Raw genomic sequence first — 18,322 nt, 5'->3', positions numbered from 1 at the left:
GAGCAGAGTGCGGGATCCGGGGGCAGCCTGAGCAAACCAGGGTGCTGAGCCCCCGCCCGCCTCTCTAGCTGTCCTCTTGGCCCGTTTCCTTCGCAGCCTGAGCCGCCTGGGCCTGATCTTGCTGCTGCTGCAGTACTCCACCGAGTTCCTCTTCCACATGGCTCGGCTCTTCTACTTCGCAGATGAAAACAACGAGAAGCTGTGAGTGGTGCTGCTGGAGGGCTGGTCTGCCGGAGGCGGTGCGGGCTCGGCGGGCAGGGCCTCCCCAAGGCCTGCGTGCCTTGAGCATCTGGGTGCGAACTCCCCGCGTACCTGTAGGCGGCACCCCGAGGTTATTTTTCTTCCTGGCGCATCTTATTCTAGATAGCTCGTCCCTCAAGCACCTTCTTAGGCTACTCCAAACCTTCTTCCCACTTGGGGTTGCTTTGGGAAAAGTAGGTGAGGGTTCTCTCGGGGGCCCTGACGGCTGACATCCCTTTCCTGCCTCTGCGAGCAGGTTCAGTGCCTGGGCTGCTGTATTTGGGGTCACGCGCCTCTTCATCCTCACCCTCGCTGTGCTGGCCGTTGGTTTCGGACTGGCTCGCGTGGAAAACCAGGCGTTCGACCCCGAGAAGGGCAACTTCAACACCTTGCTTTGCAGGTGAGCTGGGCAGAAGGCTAGGGTGGTAGTTCAGGGCTTGCTGCCTGGAGCCTCCTGCACTCGCACAACCTCCGCAGAGGGCCAGGAGGTGGCTGACCTTGAGGCTCCTGCACAGTGACCTGGAGCTGGAAGCCTCGGCACATCGGCCCCGAGGGGAGAGGAGATATGCCAGCCTTCTGTTCTTGTCAAAACCTTCTTCACTTCCTGCTCCTAGTTGGCTCAGAGTGCGGCCAGAGACGGAATCGGCATGCGAATCCTTTCCATTTCCCCGGGGCCTTTTGGCACACAGAGCTGTCACATCCAGCTTCTCCGTGTGTCATTTACGACTGTGCTTGGACTCTTTCAAACCCTGTTCTCCCCAGCTTGGCTTCCGGCCCCCGCCGGTGAGGAGGGCAGGGAGAAGGCCGTGATGTAGCCGTCAGATGGGCCCTGGGCAGGGCGGGGTGAGATTTGGCCAGGGTTGCTCAGGTTTAGGTGGCTCCGGAGGTGAGAAGCCGCTCTTCCTGAGCCACCTCATAATTCTACCAGTCCTTCAGGAGCTCATCCCAGCCACATTCTGGGTAAGAGATGATCTGGAGCCAACACAGTAGCACGATCTTGGAGCTGGATGTGCATCCCTTGCTTTCTCCTTTCCCATCTCTCCAGCCCCAAACGTCACCAACCCCGAAGCGCCCTAGAGCGGAGACAGTGGCCCTAGGTGCTTGTCAGCGCTGAGCCCGGTACCTTCCCGGGGAGGTGGCAACGGCACGAGGGGGGCCTGCAGAGGCTGAGGGCCCCGGGACTCAGCCTCGTCTCTGCCCCTCGCCCGAGGCTGTGTGCCCGCCGCCCTGAGCCGCCCTCTGCCCTCCGCAGGTTGTGCGTGCTGCTGTTTGTGTGCGCCGGCCAGGCCTGGCTCATGTGGCGCTTCATCCACTCCCAGCTGCGGCACTGGCGGGAATACTGGAACGAGCAGAGCGCCAAGCGCAGAGTCCCAGCTGCCCCCAGAGTGCCCGCCAGGCTGGTCAAGAGGGAATCTGGTGAGTGCCAGCTCCCCCGGGCAGACGGCAAAGCGGGTGGCCTGCGGGGGGCGAGGCGCGGGCCCTGCTGGGCTTTCTCCAGGTCGAGGCTGACCAGTCCTGCCGGCTCCTCTGCCCGTCTGCCCCCATTGGGCTGGCTGGCACGTGGCTGGGCCTGGGGCGGGGCAGGGTGGGGGCCCTCATCGCGTGGCGGGCAGGGGCGGGGGCGCATTCTGGTGGGAAGCAGATCCTCAGGGTGGCTGCCGGACCCTGCCAGGTTCAGCCGCTGCTGCCTGTCCCCGCGGCCGGCCGGCTCTGTCCTCGCCTGCCCTCTCCCTCTCAAGCTCTGCCTGCCCTTGCCTCCCAGGCCACTGGCTCCTCCTCTGTCTTCACGGGTGACTCAAGATGACAGCGTGCCTGGCGGGCAGCCGCTGGGAACACCTCCTTCCCTCGTGGCCGCTGCCCTCACGCCAGCCAACACCCACGCCCCCTGGGCCCAGGGGCGCTGCCAGCACTGCACTTTTTGTCCAGCCTGGGGCACGTCTTCCCCAGAACCTGTTTTCTGACTCACCTGCCTTTCTCCAGGCAACGGCCTGCTTGGCAGAGGCTCGCGTGTGTTTGACCCAGACACGTGCGGACACGTGCCCGCCGGGAGAGAGGAGGCGCCGGGCCTGGCGTGGGGCGGTGGGAGGCGGCAGGCAGGCCTTGCTGCTTTGGCTCTGAGGAAGCCCGGGGAGGCGTGTCTAGCAGTAAGGAAAGATATCCAGGTTTTCTGCCAGAGGAGTGCAGCCCTCTGAGCAGGCCTTGCAGCCTGCAGCCTCTCCAGCCACACTCCCTTCTCGGCAGTTCTCACCGTTCCTGGGAGTTGTCGATTTCAGCGCCAGCCTCAGGCAGCGCCGGGGCGGGCAGGCCTCAGCCTGTTCCCAGTTACTGTGTACCACCCCAGCCCCCTCCCACCTAAGGACAGCCGGAGACCAAATGCTTTCAACGGGGCCACCTGCAGCAAGTCTGCTGGGGAAGGCGGGAGCCCGTCGGAGCTGCCTGCTGTTTTCCATTTGCTTCTGGAGCTGCAGCCCCACGTCCCCTTGGGCCCTTCCTGCTGTGCTGAACTGCCCTCTCCTCCCTGGTGCTGCTCCAGTCCCAGCAGAAACACCATGTGTTTGTCTCCCTCCACTTGCCAGGTTACCATGAAAATGGAGTGGTGAAAGCTGAGAATGGAACCTCCCCACGGACTAAGAAACTCAAGTCTCCTTAAGGCCAAAGTGCTGCCAACAGGAATCCTCTCGGGGGCCAGCGGGGCGGCCAGAGCCCAGGCCCCCGCCGCCCCGCTTGCGATGCTCCATCTCAAACAGCAGAAACCTGTTCTCAACTGGGCTTTTCTCGCTTTATCTTCTTTGATTCCTCTTCCTTTTTCTTCCATAAACCATTCTCAATAAAACCAAAAACCTTCCTCTTCCTCTCCCTCAAGCCACCTCCTGTCCTCACCTCTGTCCTGTGTCAGGTTTTCTGGAAGCCCAGGTTCCCATGACTGTCTTTCTGCTTGCCTCCTCTTTCTCTCCCTTCCAGCTGCCTCTCTCTCTTTCACTTCTTAATTTTACCTTCTTGTGCAATTTGTTTTGCATCCAATTTTTACAATGGGAGGGAGCTAAGATTGCAGTACTGTCCACCCAACACCCGGCTTCAGTCCCCCGGACCGGCAAGCCTCGTGCCTGGGGCGAGTAGCAGGCCCCTTGGCGGTCCTTGTGTGGAGTGGGCAAGAAGAGGAGAGTCTCCCCCTCTTGGAACTTAATTTAACCTCCTTGGTGCTGATAAACTGACAAGATGTAGGATTCCAGTTCCGCCCACACCGTCTTGAGGCGCAGCGTGCCGCCGCTGGCTCTAGATGCCGGGGCGTTTAGCTCTGGGATGTGAAGATGTGGCCCAGAAGGCTGGTGCCTGCGTCAGGTCCCTTGACTCGAGAGCTTACCGGCAGCCGGTCTGGCACTGGACGCCAGCCTCAGTTGCCCTGTTAGGCTGAAGGAGGACAAGTCTTCCCGCTGTCTAGAGCAAGAGCAAAGCGCACAAAGAGCAAAGAGCAAGCAGTGGGCACTTTCGGAAAGGTAACGGCGGCAGAAATGATGGAGGAGTCGGCCTAGGCCTTTCTAAAGCAGCCCCAGCTACGGCTGCTTTTTCAACCAGTTCACCAGCATTTGAAACTAAACCAAATAGCAGTTAGCAAACCTGACCAGGATGTGCCACCCTGGGCCCCCAGAACCAGCCAGCCTCGTCAGGGGCCGAACTTGCTCTCTTCATCTCTCCACCTGCGGGAACACTAAGCCCCACGCCAGGCCCGCGGGGCCTTGGGGAGGGTCTCCAGGGCTGTGCGCCCCCTGGGCTCTTAGTGAGTGAGCTTTGGGATTGTCGTCATTTGTGGTGGTTGCCGGGCACACCTACAGCATTTTAGACTGCCTGAAACCAGGACTGTCTCAGAATCGTTCTTCTGGCTAGATGAGCAGGTGCAGCTGTGTCAGCAGGAGCCTTTTGCGCTCCTTGCCTGCTCTTTTCCCTCCCCTGAACCCAAAGTCAAGGCCTCCAACTCCTTAGGGTGCCTTTTGAGGACTCCCAGGAGGGTTAGGCTTGAAGAGGCCCTAGTTAAGGACTCGGGACTCCGTGCTGAGGAGGAGGGAGCAGTTTCTGGTGGGTGCAGGAACATTGTCTCTTTCAATATCCTGGTGTTCTTCCTGCCATCCCAGTAGAAGCCAAACATTGGATTTTTGTCCACAAGTGGCAAGGTGGGTCTTTCCATCAAGGCACCTCCCCTTCTCCATGTCACTTGCATCCCAGATAGATTTTCCTTTACCTGTGAGTGAGGGATTTGTTTCCTAGTACCATTGTAGGCCCTCGTCTCTGTCTGGGTTAGGTTACAGAAATGGAAAGATGCCCTTGGCTCTTTTTTTGATTGCCCTTAGGAAGCAGGACAGTGTTTTAGAAAATACCCATTTCTTCTGTCCCTCCTTTCCTGTTAAGTAGCATGTTGGTGACAGGGTGGTCTGGTTCCAGCAAAACAGCTCTGATCCAGAGCCCCATGGCAGTTCAGACGCCCCCGGCGCAGGCTGTGATGGAGGTCACTCTCCCTGCCTTGCTTGCGTGGAGGTCACTGTCAATGGAAGGAGTGCTCAGCCAGCAGCCTCCTAAGCCTGCCTTCCCCGCCGTTAGCCTAGACGCCCATCCCCGGTCCCTGCTGGCTGTTGGGGGTCGGGCAGGGCCGGGCCAGTGTCCTGCGGCAGCCCCCGCCCCCACCAGCTGGGCCTGGGTCAGAGTGCTGCCGCATGCCTGCCACAGCCTCGTGGGGTGTGTCCGTGATGTGCCTGATGCTGGGGATGAAGTTAAGGGCTGAGCAGCTGAAGTCTGACATCACGCAGCCTCCAGGCTCACGTAGGTAGGTTTTCATCACTGTCCCAGGACACGGGTGCCAGAAAGGACACAGCTCCCTGTTCCCCCAAGACTCCCCCATGTTTCTGGCACTGCCAGAATAATGTGCTTGGATGTGGTACCACTGGCCCGATGGCAGGGGGTTAACCTAGGCTTTTTTTCCTAAAGGAAACTCCTGAGAGTTTGGTCAGTGATGGGACTTAGTACAGTCTTTTTTGCTATGTTAAAAAAAAAAAAAAAATCCCAGAAACACCCTGACACCTTTTGTAAGGCTGGGATCTCATCAGCTTGACTTCAGGGGTGAGTTGGGGGATTAGAGGGTAATTGTAGGGTACTTTCACCCCACTGGCTTCCCTGGCACATTTATGTCAGAGCGGAGCCAAGTCTTCAGTGAGTTGGCCCCAAACCACATTGCCAGAGGCTGAATTAACTCGATTCTACTTTATCCTGTGAGCTTGTTGGGCTGTTTGTCCTGATTTGGCCGCTTGGGCTAGTTTCATCAGCTTTACACACTCTCTTGTCCCAGAACAAAGTGCCAAGCCACATGTGATGGCCCTGCCAGACACCTCCGGGTTGGAGGCCTGGCTCACCACCACCCGCCAAGAGCAGAATAGGTGCTAATCTACCTCAGGAAAACGCTGCCTTTCTCCCGTGGGCAGGGAAGGCCCGGGGATGGCGCTGGTGGGAGAAGGCGGCCGTCTCGGCGTGATGGAGGCTCCCGTGCTGTCTGCCCTTCCGGGGAGGTTCAGTGATGGGGAAAGGTAGTCTTATCCAGGGCTCCGAGAGCTGCACTGTTGATAAGTCACGTGTTCCTTTTCAAGGGAGGGAGAGCTACTGACTTTAAATGCAAGATTGTGCGGGAAAGGGTGTCAGGCTGAGGCAGGCAAGCCAAGCACTTTTATTCTGCAGGTTACTGGGCCACCAGACCTTAAGTTGCTGAGAACCTTTTCCGTTTCTTCCTCGAGGAAGAACTTAACTAACATTCAAGCAACCGAAATGGAACCTGTACTCTGGCCAGCTTTGCAGATGCTTTGCAGATGCTTCTCGACTGGAATCCTTAGGACCCTGAAACCGCCGGGGTGTGGGCTGGGTGCCCCGGGGCTGTATGTTTTCAGGTTTTCTTGTAGGAAGGTCCTTAATACCCCTTGACCTTTTTGTCTAAGTGGGAAATTAGGGTAAGGGCAGAGAGTACCCACCCTGCCAAGATTCCACTTTTAAAATGGAAAGTGGCTGGCCACCCGCCATGGGGCTGGTCTGACCTTGGCTTGGATCTCCTTCATGGGCTTCAGCCCCGCCCTGGTTTGCGCTTCCTAGGCCTGAGGTGGGTGAAGATGGGGAAGCCTGGATATGTCGAACCCCCCAGCCTAAGGACCTCAGTGCCTCAAGGGGAAGAAACGTCAATTCTTGGTCTTCTAAGACCTCTTGGATCACTGGTCTTTAGCCTTTTGGTAAATCTTACTGGAGAACTAGGTAATGGTCAGATCCCTTGCAAATCTAAATGGAATCCCTCTTCAGCCCGTGGTTGGTCCAGAGAGGAAGCCTTCGCCAGCTTCTCACTCTACGCCCCAGTTCTCGCATGCGTATTAACACCAGCTCCCCCAAAGGCTGAAAAAGACACCCCTCTTCCCCCCCCTCCCCCCCAGCTGCCTCACCTCCCACCCACTTGCTCTTTTAAAGAAGGTCTCTGGGATCAGCGGAGCTTTGAAGATAAGCAGTCAGACTGGCTGGCTCTGGATCCTCACCTGCTGTGCTGGGCAACCCCTGCCAGGCTGCAGAATTTTTCTCCTAAGCAGATCCTTATTGTGTGTGTGTAAGACGTGCCTTGCTCTGCTGTGTGGTCTTGCAGCCTTCACTTACACTGTTCGGCCAGCCCCCAGCTGCCAAGGCTGCGGGGCTGATGGCCACGTGCAGACAGGGACACCGTACCTCAGTACACGGCAATATAGAAAGGGACGCGGATTCGGGGTTTCGCCTCACTTGTCGCTCTTTCCCCTCGTTGTGCTAGGGTGTGGTCTGTGCTGTTTTGTTTCCCGTGTCTCTCTTGTGCGTCTTCTCTTGCAGCCAGACTGGTCGGCTGCAGAAGCGCACAAGGTGGCCCATTGAGGCCTCTGTGCCTCTGCCTCTTGAGGGAAGCACAGGCTTCTAGCAGCCCGAAGCCCGTTGGGCCTCTGGTCCCACACAATGAACCACGTTCTTTCAGTCTCCATATTTAAAAAAAAAAAAAAAAAAGACATCCGTACCATATCCTTTCTCATCTACTTTGCATCTCCCTCAACCCAAAGTTTGTGTTACAAAGGTATTTACTTTTACCTCCCAGTTACAAGTGTTAACCCATAGATAGACGTTGTATTCCCATAGATACCCGTTTTACATCAGGCCTGGTCTGGCCCTAGCTCCTGACTCAGTGTTAGCCCTGCGTTAGCAGCAGCTCCCCTCTGCCACCCCTGCCTACCTTCCTTTTTCTTGCTCTTCCGGGTTGTGCAATAACTCTCCCAGCTTGTGGTCTTTTCCACAGGCCTTTCTGTCCCTTACAACACCCTGCAGTCAGGGAGAGATGGGACCCACAGGAAGGGGTAGTCGGTCATCCCTTACTGAAGAATTGTCAGCTACTTTCCCTTGTTGCTGTCATTCTCCACGATACCAGGTGGGTGCCTGTGGCTCTAGTAGAACATGTAGCATCACCTTAGGGGTCGCTCTCTCTATTTAAACCTGTTGAAGAGGAACAAAAAAGAAATGCAACCTCATGGGGCTTTAGTAAGTCGGCATCTGGAAGTATGCTCTGTCGTGATGCCCGTGGCATCGTGCGGTCGCCGGCGCTCTGCCTAAAGGACTTCCAGAGGTTCTTGTTCATGGGAGAGGAAGGAGGTTCCAAGAGTCAGCCATTCGCCCGGTAGTCTGGCTGTGATAGCACCACCATTTCCTTGGGTACAGATTCGGTGTTTGTGTGATGAGACTAGAAACCTCATTTTTTCAGTTCCTCTGTTTAATAAACATCTGAAGGATGAGCTGAGGCTGCTGGTGCCCTAAGCAACTCGTAATGCAAATGCGGACAAATTGTCTTTGTTTTTCTACCTTAGCCTGTTCATGTTATGGACCAAATTTCAACAGGAACTCAAGGAAAATTTGTACCTGCCATATTTATGCGTTCATGTAAAAGGGTTTTTTTTGGGGGGTGGGGGGTGTGTCTTTTTACTTTTGGTGAACCTTTTTCAAAATCCTTTTCCACTGTTTCTGTCTGGTTTTAAAACAAACTGCAGTTTTGTATGGATTTTTTAAATGTACATTTTGAAACAAATGATCAAATATTTTCTGATATAACTGAATAAAAGGCATAGAATTATCAATATAGTCTGAAATAATTCCTTGAAATGCTTTTATATACTGTTTTTAATCTAGATGCTTACATTTTCTTTCGTTTGAAAAAGAGTTTGCATTGATTTTAGCCCTACTTTCTAATATTTCTCACAATAGTAGTCATTTCATGTAGATCTTTTGAAATATTTTTGTTTATTGTGGTGAAGTGAATTAGGGAATTGGAATTAAGGATGGAGAAAGATCTGTTACTATTGGGTGCTGTATAGCAATGGGCATCATTTTTATTTGAATCTACAATGGTCAACTATAAAAGTGGGTATTTTTCTTGACATGGATTTATAAATAGGAAGCCCCAGAAAGGAAGCACATCATTCTTAATGGGTGCTATATTATAAAGCCATTTGACTTGGAGGAGATGGGGAGTTTGGTTTGTATGTAAAAGCCACCGAATATTAGTGTTAGTGCTGTGGATAGAAGGCATGTAGGTATTAGGAAAAATGGTGGGCAGTGGGATTGCATTGCAGGTGTCAGGTGGCCTGCTTTTGCTGGAAGTTCTGCTGCAGCTGTCTGCTCCGTTTTCCAGAACCATCTTCAGAGAGCTGAGGGGATGCGTGCTGTCACAGGTAGTAGTCAGCCAAGCACACACACACCGTAAGAATTAGACAGGAAGCATTTATTTGAATTGAAGGTGAGTGGTACTAACAGGGTAAGCTTCGGTGCAGACTTGGCTTTCATTCCTGCTCTGCCATGAGAAGCTAGGTGAGCAGTTAACCTCTCTGGGCCTGTTTGCTCATCTGTATCCCAGAGGTTGTGTGTGTGTATGTGTGTGTTTCTGGGGATGGGGAGTGTTTGGGGAGTGAGATTTAGAGAGAGTGAATGCTAAGTTCATGGTACAAATAAAGCACTCACTAGACTTTTTCTTCAGTGAGCATGTTGATACCCATGTGTGAGCAGGATGTTTAGGAGCTGCTCACCCAAGCAATCTTTTTTTTTTTTTTTAAAGAATTCTTTTTTTTTTTTTTTAAGGTTTATTTTTCATTTCTCTCTTTCCCCTCCCCCCCCCCCAGTTGTTTGCTCTTTGTCCATTCGCTGTGTGTTCTTCTTTGTCCACATGTATTCTTGTCAGCAGCACTGGGAATCTGTGTTTCTTTTTGTTGCATCATCTTGCTGCATCAGCTCTCCGTGTGTGGGGCACCACTCCTGGGCAGGCTGCACTTTTTTCACACTGGGCAGCTCTCCTTACGGGGCATACTCCTTGTACATGGGGCTCCCCTACGCAGGGACACCCCTGCGTGGCACGTCACTTCTTGTGCGCATCAGCTCTGAGCACGGGCCAGCTCACCACACAGGTAAGGAGGCCCTGGATTTGAAACCTTGGACCTCCCATGTGGTAGGCGGATGCTCTGTCTGTTGAGCCAAATCTGCTTCCCACCTAGGTAATCTTTGATTCTCTGGAAACAACATTTAGAGAAGTTCTTCTCTACCTGTTGGTCCCAAACATAACTCCTTGAAACCTAAAGATATGGGCATGATAAAACCCTAATGAGATGGTATTTTCAAGGCCCCCTCATGGTGCAGACAAGGTACAAGTCCAGGTCTCTAAGCATTGGCTAAGTCAGCCAGTCTTCACTCATAAGGCAGATGTGTGTGTGTGTGTGTATGTGTTTGCTAGAGCATTGGTAGGTTTACAGAAAAATCATACAGAGTACAGAATTCTCATATACATTCCACCTCACACAGCATTCCCTATTAGCATTAATGTGCTACCTTTGTTACAATTGATACTATTATATGTATACTTTATGGTCCATGGTTTACATTAGGGTTCACTCTGTTGTACTGCTTTATAGTTTCAACATTTTTATTCTGGTAATATACAACCTGAAATTTCCATTTTAACCACTTTAAAATATGCAGTTCAGTGGTGTTCATTACCTTCATGATGTTGTGCTACCACCAGTACTACCCATTGCCTACCCCCGCCTTGGCCCTGGGAAACCTGTATTCAAGTTTGTGGAGGCAGTGGCCGCTGGAAGTTCTGAAGGGAGGGAGAAGGAAAAAAAGGTGTAATATGGGGACATTTTTGGGACTTGGAATTGTCCTGAACGACATTGCAGTGACAGATACAGGCCATTATATAACTTGCCATAACTTACAAAACTGTGCGGGAAAAAGTGTAAACTGTAATGTAAACTATAATCCACACTTAGTGGCAGTGCTCCAATATGTGTTCATCAATTGTAGCAGATGTCCCACACTAATGAAGGATGCAAATGGGAAAGTGTGCAAGGGGTAGTAGGGAGCGGGCATATGGGAATCCCCTATATTAAGAAAAAAAAATGGGAATAGTAATTTTTTCTTCCTCACCAGACTGTAGACAGGATTAAATGAGATCATGTATGTAAAGTATTTATTCGTCATGTATTAAGTGTTCATAAATGATGTTATTGGTTTTTTTTAAGATTTTTAAAAATTTATTTCTCTCCCTTCTCCCCCCCCCCATTGTCTGCTCTCTGTCCACTTGTTGCACGTTCTTCTGTGTCTGCCTGCACCCTTGGTGGCATCAGGAAACTGCATATGTTGAGTCATCTTCCTATGTTAGCTCTGTGTGTTTGGCGCCACTCCTGGGCAGGCTGTGCTTTTTTCACGCGGGGTGGCTCTCCTTGCAGGGCCCACTCCTTGGTGTGAGGCACTCCCACGCAGGGGCACCCCTGTGTGGCACAGCACCCTTTGTGCGCGGCAGCTCTGCACATGGGCCAGTTCACCACATGGGTCAAGAGGCCTTGGGTATCGAACCCTGGACCCTCCCATATGGTAGGCAGATGCTTTATCAGTTGAGCCACGTCTGCTTCCCTTTTGTTTTTTTAAATATAGGAATAGATCTAGCTTCGACTTTAAAAAAAAAAAGGAATGTATTCAAGGGGAGCAGATGTGACTTAAGCAGTTGAGCTTATACCTCCTATATGGGAGGTCTCAGGTTCAGTTCCCAGTGCCTCCTAAAGAAAAAACAAAAGCAAAACAAATGATAAAACCAACTCAGGGAAGCCAGTGTGGCTCAGTGGTTGAGCGCTGGCTTCCCATGTACATGGTTCTGGGTTCAGTCTCCAGCCCCCGGAGCCAACCTTGTTCAAGATTGCTCACTGGGAGATGCTTCTAGCAGTTACAGTGGGGCTGGCATTGTAATACTGGTCTCAATTGCTCTCAATAAAAAGATACATTTTATCTGGAAATTTTATAGTAGAATAAAGAAGAGATTAATAGTCACAACTAAGTTTAGAAGGGCTATGAGCACTTGGATTTCAAAGTGTGAGTAAGAAGATAGTAAGAGACTTGCCTAATGTCTCTATTTTGACTGGAGACTACAGCTGAGTACAAAAATTGGCAAGTACCTCCATATGTGGCAGATTGGTACAGATTCATGAAAGACTTGCAGAAATGGAGTCCTAATACTTTTGTCAATTTCCCTCTTCCAGGGGAGGCAGGGGTAATGGAGAAAATATTGGAGAGTGTAGATTTCTTGAAAGGAGCTCTCGGTCCACATGCTCAATTAGGGATGCTTGATGAGACCCTCTCAGGCTTAGCATGTGTCCCCTGGAGTTTGGAGAGCACAAGATTTGGGGTGCCTGATTCTTACATAAGATAATCTCAAGGAAAGTTTAACCGCACAGCAGAGAGGGAGATCTGGGCAAGAGTGGATGCCTTGGAAAGTCAGATTATCCTGAGAGGATGAGGAGGAGCATGGGTGGTGTACACTTTTAGAGCTGGGCCTGTCAGGTGGTCAGTTGGAGACGGGACTATCTGCATCCAAGAATAGTTCAGTGGGAGGTTTTCTGTGGGCATCTCCTAAGAACTCACAAAAAAAGGTGCCCTGGGAGAGAGAGTCAGCCTTTGGGAAAATATCACTCAGATGCCCCTGATTCCAGATTACAACCTTACCAGCCCAAGAAATAAGACTGCCCTTTCCTGTAGTCTCCACCCCATACAAGGGGCCAGAAATAGCAGCATGACTGAATGGGGGAAGGGGAGCAGGAGATGGAAGGAAGTGGTGCATGGAGGGAGGGAAAAGGAGAGGAAAGGAATGAAGGGAGGAAGGATGGGGGAAGGGACAGAGAAAGGAGAAAGGAGAAACCTAGATTACCTCCCCACCCCACCCCACACACCCCACCACAGTCTTCCAAATCTGAGGCAGGACTGAGCTAAAGCAAGGACAGAGGTTAGTATTTTATTTAAGAATAAAATGGGCTTTTTTCAAATACTTGAAAAGAGAATTCTTTAATAGTTGAGAATAAAATGATGGGGCAAAACAAAATGGTTCTTCCCTGAGATATCAATCTGGAGCAGAAAAAGGAGGGTCGAGATAACACATTTACCAAATTTTTAATAAGCTACGGTGGGTGCTTTAGCTCATCAAGGAAGGATAAACTATGGGAATTCTTCCAGTAGTTCCGAGAAGCCCAGGCATCCTGTGTCCCATGTAACCCCATCCTCCTTATACCACACTTTGGGAAGCACAGAGGAACGTGCAATAGCATTTGTAAAGACAAAATTGGCAGCTGGTCTCAACTAATGAGCAGCCCTGGTTCTGAAATAAGTCCACACTCATTAGATAACCAGGAGCTGGTACTAGTCTTTCTCTCCTATCTCAAGGCCAGGTTCTCTAAAAGCATTTTTCTAAAAAAAATTTTTTTTACTACTACTGCTCACATCAAAAATACATTTTATATCATAACCCAGGAAAAACACAATTGAAATAAGTTTCATGGACCAGTACATACCTACTCTGGTATTTTCTATTCCAGTCTATTTTTTTTTTTAATGCAGGTCTACTAATGGGTCTGGAATCATAATTTTTAAAACGTGGTATATTTCCCTGCAATACTGGGGCAGGGGAAGAGGTGGCGGGAAGTAGGGTGGAGTGTGTGTGTGTTGGGGGGAGAGGCTGACTAGCACCAACAGCCAGTACTGTGAGCTTATTTTTATGCCCCAATGATTCTTCTCCTAACACATTCTATCCTTCTCCTGCTCGTAATCATTTTCCATCCCTATCCCCAAAAATGGCACCAATCTTAATTGCTGTAAGATTCAATTTAATTTAGGCTTCAGTAGTCATGAACTGTCAGAACCAAAAAAGAAATAGAGCTTCAAGAGTCCTGTAAATGCCCCTATAAAGAGCACAAGGTATATTTCAAAGTGTAGGTTCAACCTCAAAAAATCATCTTGCATTCTCTCATCAGGTCAGTTTGAGAAAGCACGAATGAAGTTGTAGTAGTTAATCTTGCCTTCTTCGTGAGAGCACATCCTGATTAACTGCAGAGGAAAGCAAACAGGTGAGACCGACATGCAGGGGTGCCTTCTGCTTAACTGCAGAGCACGCTTATGCATAATGATTCTGGATGTTAAACCAGTTCCAAGTTTTTATATTCACAGTTGATTCTGAAACAATCCTGTGAACCTGGCAGATAGGGCAGACATTATCCCCATTTTACACTTAATGAGACCAAAGCTCAGAGGGAGTAAATGGCCTGCTCAAGTTTCCAGGGCTAACACCTGCATTTATAAGGGGTCTGCCATTTTCAAATACTTCTACATAGGCCACATGGAGTAAGACTTAGGTTCCTATTATCACAGCCTAATAGAAGAATCCAGCTATTCACCATGTGATCCACACCCCCTGGAACCCATTTGGGAGTAGTGATGGACACTTGATAGGCCACGTGTAAATCTGCCCCACTGGCCCCTTCTCTCCCACTTCCCATGAGCTTCCGTTCCTCTCTCCCATGTGACAGGTGGGGCAAAGGACTTGAGAATCAAAAGCTGACATGTTGGGAGTGGATGGGGCTCAAGCAGGTGAGCACCTGCTTCCCACTTCGGAGGTCCTGGGTTCAGTTTCTGATGCCTCCTAAAGAAGACAGACAGCAAGCAGACATCTAGCAAAAACGAGCAAGAAGTGGATATGGCTCAAGCAGTTGGGCACCCACCTACCACACGGGAGGTCCCAGGTTCTGAGTTCCTGGTGCCTCCTAAAGAAAACGAGCAAGACAGCAAACTCACGTGACAGGGTGGTGTGGTGCAATGATGCACAAAGAGACACAATGAGGAAATACAATGAGACACAACAAGTAGGAGCAAAGGTGGCTCAAGCCATTGGGTGCCTCCCTCCCACATGAGAGGTCCTGGGTTTGGTTCCCAGTGCCTCCTAAAAAGATGAGCACACAATGAACAGATACAGAGAGCAGAAAGGAGTGCAAACAATGAGTGGGGGGTGGGGGCAGGCTGGTATGAATAAATAAAATAAATTTTAAAAATACAGAGCAAACAGACAAGGGAGCCATCTCAGAGCAGGGGGCAAAGTTGGCATGCTGCCAGTCTGGGATTTGAGACGCTAAATGAGTGTTTGGACACGTGAACCAATAATTTTCTATCTGCCCTCCCCCACTCCCTGCTAATTGTTCGTGTCTATGAAAAATTCTCATCTCCAACTTGGTTGTTCTATAGCCCTAAACAAAAGCTTTCCCTAAATGAGACTTAACTACTCAACTTCTCTTAGAATCTCTGCTTGGCAGGTACCCCTCCAGGATTCATGTCTGCTGCCCTCCTTCAGCCCTGACATCTTGTGCTCTCTAGCCCTATTCCCACTTAGAGATTTTGTTTTCTGCCCTGGGATAGCAATTAGGGGAAGGGGAAAAAAAAGCTAAATCTAGAAACGGGGAAATGCCATAATTACGGTAGAAAGATCTGATTTAAACAAACCAAACCTTCCCCAATTAAAACAAAATACACATGCAAATAATGAGTGAATTTTGCTCAGCCTGTCCAGCCAACCTGAAGAGTGACTGCTTGTACTGACCTCCTTCACCAAGGAGTCATCGATTGGGACATTAAGAGATTCACAGATTTTAAAGAACTTCTCCCTGTCCACAAATCCAGAAGCTTCCTTATCATGAACTTGAAATGCCTCTTGAATGTTTTCTTTACACGAATGATCTTTCAGTTGCTTCTGGATTGTGTCTATTAATGCCTCCAGTTCTTGAGTGCCTGGATCCTCTTCAGTTTGCTTGCTGTAGAGAAAGGAAGGAAATGATTGGACATGGTGTTCGTTCGTGACCAGTCTTATCTCAGTGACCAAAGTTCTCACATGGAGAACTCAAGGAAGCTTCTAGTGACAAACAGCTTTGACACCGAACTGACCATTACCTAAATGCCTCCCTGGGCGGGCTGACTGATGGCTGACTTCCACACCAGTGTTTGAACCAAAGCTCAGCCTCCCTTTCTGCCTTCTCCTAAATCACTGCGCTGCGAAGAGCCAAATCTACAAGAGTCACATGATTGCCTCTTAATGTTGCAGGTTAATGTTACACCATCTAAAAATAAATGTCTGAGGATTTTCTGTAATATAAATATGCAGCCAGGAACCTCTTGCAGTTTTAACATTTCCTCTTCCATTCACTCTGACTTTTGTGCAAAGTTCTCTATGGGGGTTAAGAGACTGCTCTGTATTATGGAGTGAGAAGTTCAGGCTCACTAAAACTTTAGTTACTGAAATAGAGAGAGATGAGGAACCCAGAGCATTAAGAAGGGAGATCTTTTCCTTCTAAGCACAAGCACAATTTGTAGAAACCTAAATTTTATTTACTCTGAACATGAAGGTACCATGAAAAAATGAAAGAATTTTAGAGTTGGAAAAGATGTCCTCCTGTTTCACCTACTTAAATACTTCAGGAACAAAATGGGACCCAAATAGATTTAAGCAAGCACTCTTCCCTTCTCCAAGGATGAGAAAACACATTTGAGGACTTTGGTTCATCCCAGGCATCATGTCAGAGGCCAGAGCAGAACTCACGCCTCACTCAAGGTTCAACATGTTCTTTCAAGCATTCCCAACCACATTTCACTGAATCCCTCTCCTTTCGAGCCTTCAAAATGATCGATCCACCATTGTGTTTGTTTTTATTTATTCTTATAAAAATGGGATCAAAAGGTTTACTGTTCTAAATAACCTCTTTTAACTTATTTTCCCCTTTTACTACAAGTAACCCTTTTTAGGGGAAGTATAAAGTGAAATAACCTTTCTGGAACAATTTGGAAACATGAAGCAAAAGCCCAGGAAAGCAATTCACCTAATTTATCTTTAGGAAATAATCCTGGGTTGTATACAAAGATACATATAGAAGGCCATTTTGCACAGCCTAAATGTAAAAAAAAAATAAGGAAATGGCTAAATAATTTACACGATAATCAGATAATGTAATGATAATGCAGCTATTGATAATGCTGCAGAAAAGACTAGAAAGACAGTAAGCAAGGCACAAAGATAAAGAATGCTACCTTTTGTATAAAAGTTTGTGGGGAATAATTATATATATATATATACTTATTTTTTTATTTTGTCTTCAAAGATGCTTTAGGTTACAGAAATTCATGTACAGAACATACAGGATTTCCATATTCCCAGCATCCTGCCCCATTTCTCCTTTCCCCTATTAATAACATTTTTTTGTCTTTATTTTTTAATGTTACATTAAAAAAATATGAGGTCCCCATATTCCACCCCACCCCCACCCCCCTCACCCCACTCCTCCCACAACAACCACCTCCTCCAATATCGGACACTCACTGCACTCGGTAAACACATCTCTGAGCACTGCTGCACCACATGGTCAGTGGTCCACATTTAAGTTTACACTCTCCCCGAGTCCACCCAGTGGGCCATGGGAGGACACACAATGTCCAGTAACTGTCCCGCAGTACCACCCAGGACAACTCCAAGTCCTGAAAATGCCCCCACATCACATCTCTTCTTCCCACTACCCATCCCCAGCAGCCATCATGGCCACTTTCTCCACCTCAACGCCACATTTACTTCCATCACTAATCACAACAATTCCAGAATAGAGCATCATCAAGTCCACTCCAATCCATACTCCATTCCTCCATTCTGTGGACCCTGGGATGGCTATGTCCATTCCACCTCTCTATCAAGAGGGTGCTTAGATTCCACTTGGATGATGGATGCAGTTCTCCTGTTTGCAGTTGTAGGCACTCTTGGCTCCCTGGTATGGTGGTTGACCTTCTTCACCTCCCTATTAGCTGACTGGGGTAAGTCCAATAAACCAGAGGATAGGAGTTGCAAGTCTGTTGAGGCTCAGGGCTTGGCTATCACATGGACAGTCCAGAGATTCAGGTCCCCTGAGTATACACTAAATCCCAAGCGCCAACCACAGGTCGGGTAAAAGTGACAGGAGAGGCTTGTGAACAAAGATCACATCTGAGTCCAATTCGATCACACTCAGGAATACAAACTCCAAAGTAGGGCCTACTGACATAGCACTGAGTTCCATCTGCAATGACCAAATAACCTGTGGGTCTCCGTAGCCCTCGGAAGAACCAGTACCTGGGGTTGTATATATTTTAGCTGTCTCTGGGACTCTGCTGAGGTGTGCGTGGGGCGACCCCTCTGATGACCTCCCAGCTCTTTTTTGGAGACTCATAGCCATATAAATTCATTTGTCCTTTCCATTTCCCCCTTTTATTCAAAGTCAAAAAGCATTTTTAACTCCTGATATTACATGTAGGCTGAATATTCTGCTGGTCTGAATTGACTCTCTTATTCAAGGTTGTTCTCCAGCCACATCATCAGCTGGTACTTGGTAGTAATCCCTCAGTGCCAGGGAAGCTCATCCCAAGGAGTCATGTCCCACACTGGGGGGAAGGCACCACATTTACATGCTGAGTTTGGCTTTGAGACTGGTCACATTTGAGCAACACGGAGGCTCCCAGGAGGTAACTCTTAGGCACCTGCAGCTCTAGGCCTAGTTCTTATTTCAGGCACACGGGCTCACAAGCATAGTCATTCGTATCAAGGGCTCATTGTTGGACCATCCTTCCTTATTGGTCTTAGTCACTGCACTTGGGGGATTGTTGCTGTTCCATTAAGGAATGCGACAGAGCTCCCTTGGCCAGG

The 18,322-nt window shown here is 49.4% G+C and overlaps 2 protein-coding genes across 5 annotated transcripts in view; one reads left to right on the top strand and one right to left on the bottom strand.

The window, feature by feature from the left end:
• The window catches only part of TRAM2 (translocation associated membrane protein 2), a 79,681-nt gene extending 76,436 nt beyond the window's left edge, over window positions 1–3,245 (top strand). For all 3 annotated transcript variants that reach the window (XM_004463778.5, XM_023590316.3, XM_058306879.2), the window contains 4 exons: window positions 97–201; window positions 497–640; window positions 1,493–1,656; window positions 2,817–3,245. In XM_004463778.5, coding sequence (XP_004463835.1) covers window positions 97–201; window positions 497–640; window positions 1,493–1,656; window positions 2,817–2,890 — 487 coding nt within the window. In that variant the 3' untranslated portion in view covers window positions 2,891–3,245. The remainder of the gene's footprint in view (window positions 1–96; window positions 202–496; window positions 641–1,492; window positions 1,657–2,816) is intronic.
• A 10,186-nt stretch (window positions 3,246–13,431) lies between these two features.
• EFHC1 (EF-hand domain containing 1) overlaps window positions 13,432–18,322 on the bottom strand; it is a 65,507-nt gene continuing 60,616 nt past the window's right edge. For both annotated transcript variants that reach the window (XM_058306875.2, XM_004463776.4), the window contains exons 10-11: window positions 15,209–15,419; window positions 13,432–13,668 (exon numbers count right to left, since the gene is read on the bottom strand). In XM_058306875.2, the coding sequence (XP_058162858.1) occupies window positions 13,597–13,668; window positions 15,209–15,419 (283 nt within the window). In that variant the 3' untranslated portion in view covers window positions 13,432–13,596. The remainder of the gene's footprint in view (window positions 13,669–15,208; window positions 15,420–18,322) is intronic.

Source organism: Dasypus novemcinctus, chromosome 11, assembly GCF_030445035.2.
Source record: "Dasypus novemcinctus isolate mDasNov1 chromosome 11, mDasNov1.1.hap2, whole genome shotgun sequence".
Lineage (NCBI taxonomy): Eukaryota > Metazoa > Chordata > Mammalia > Cingulata > Dasypodidae > Dasypus > Dasypus novemcinctus.
This window is presented reverse-complemented; position numbering and strand designations above follow the sequence as displayed.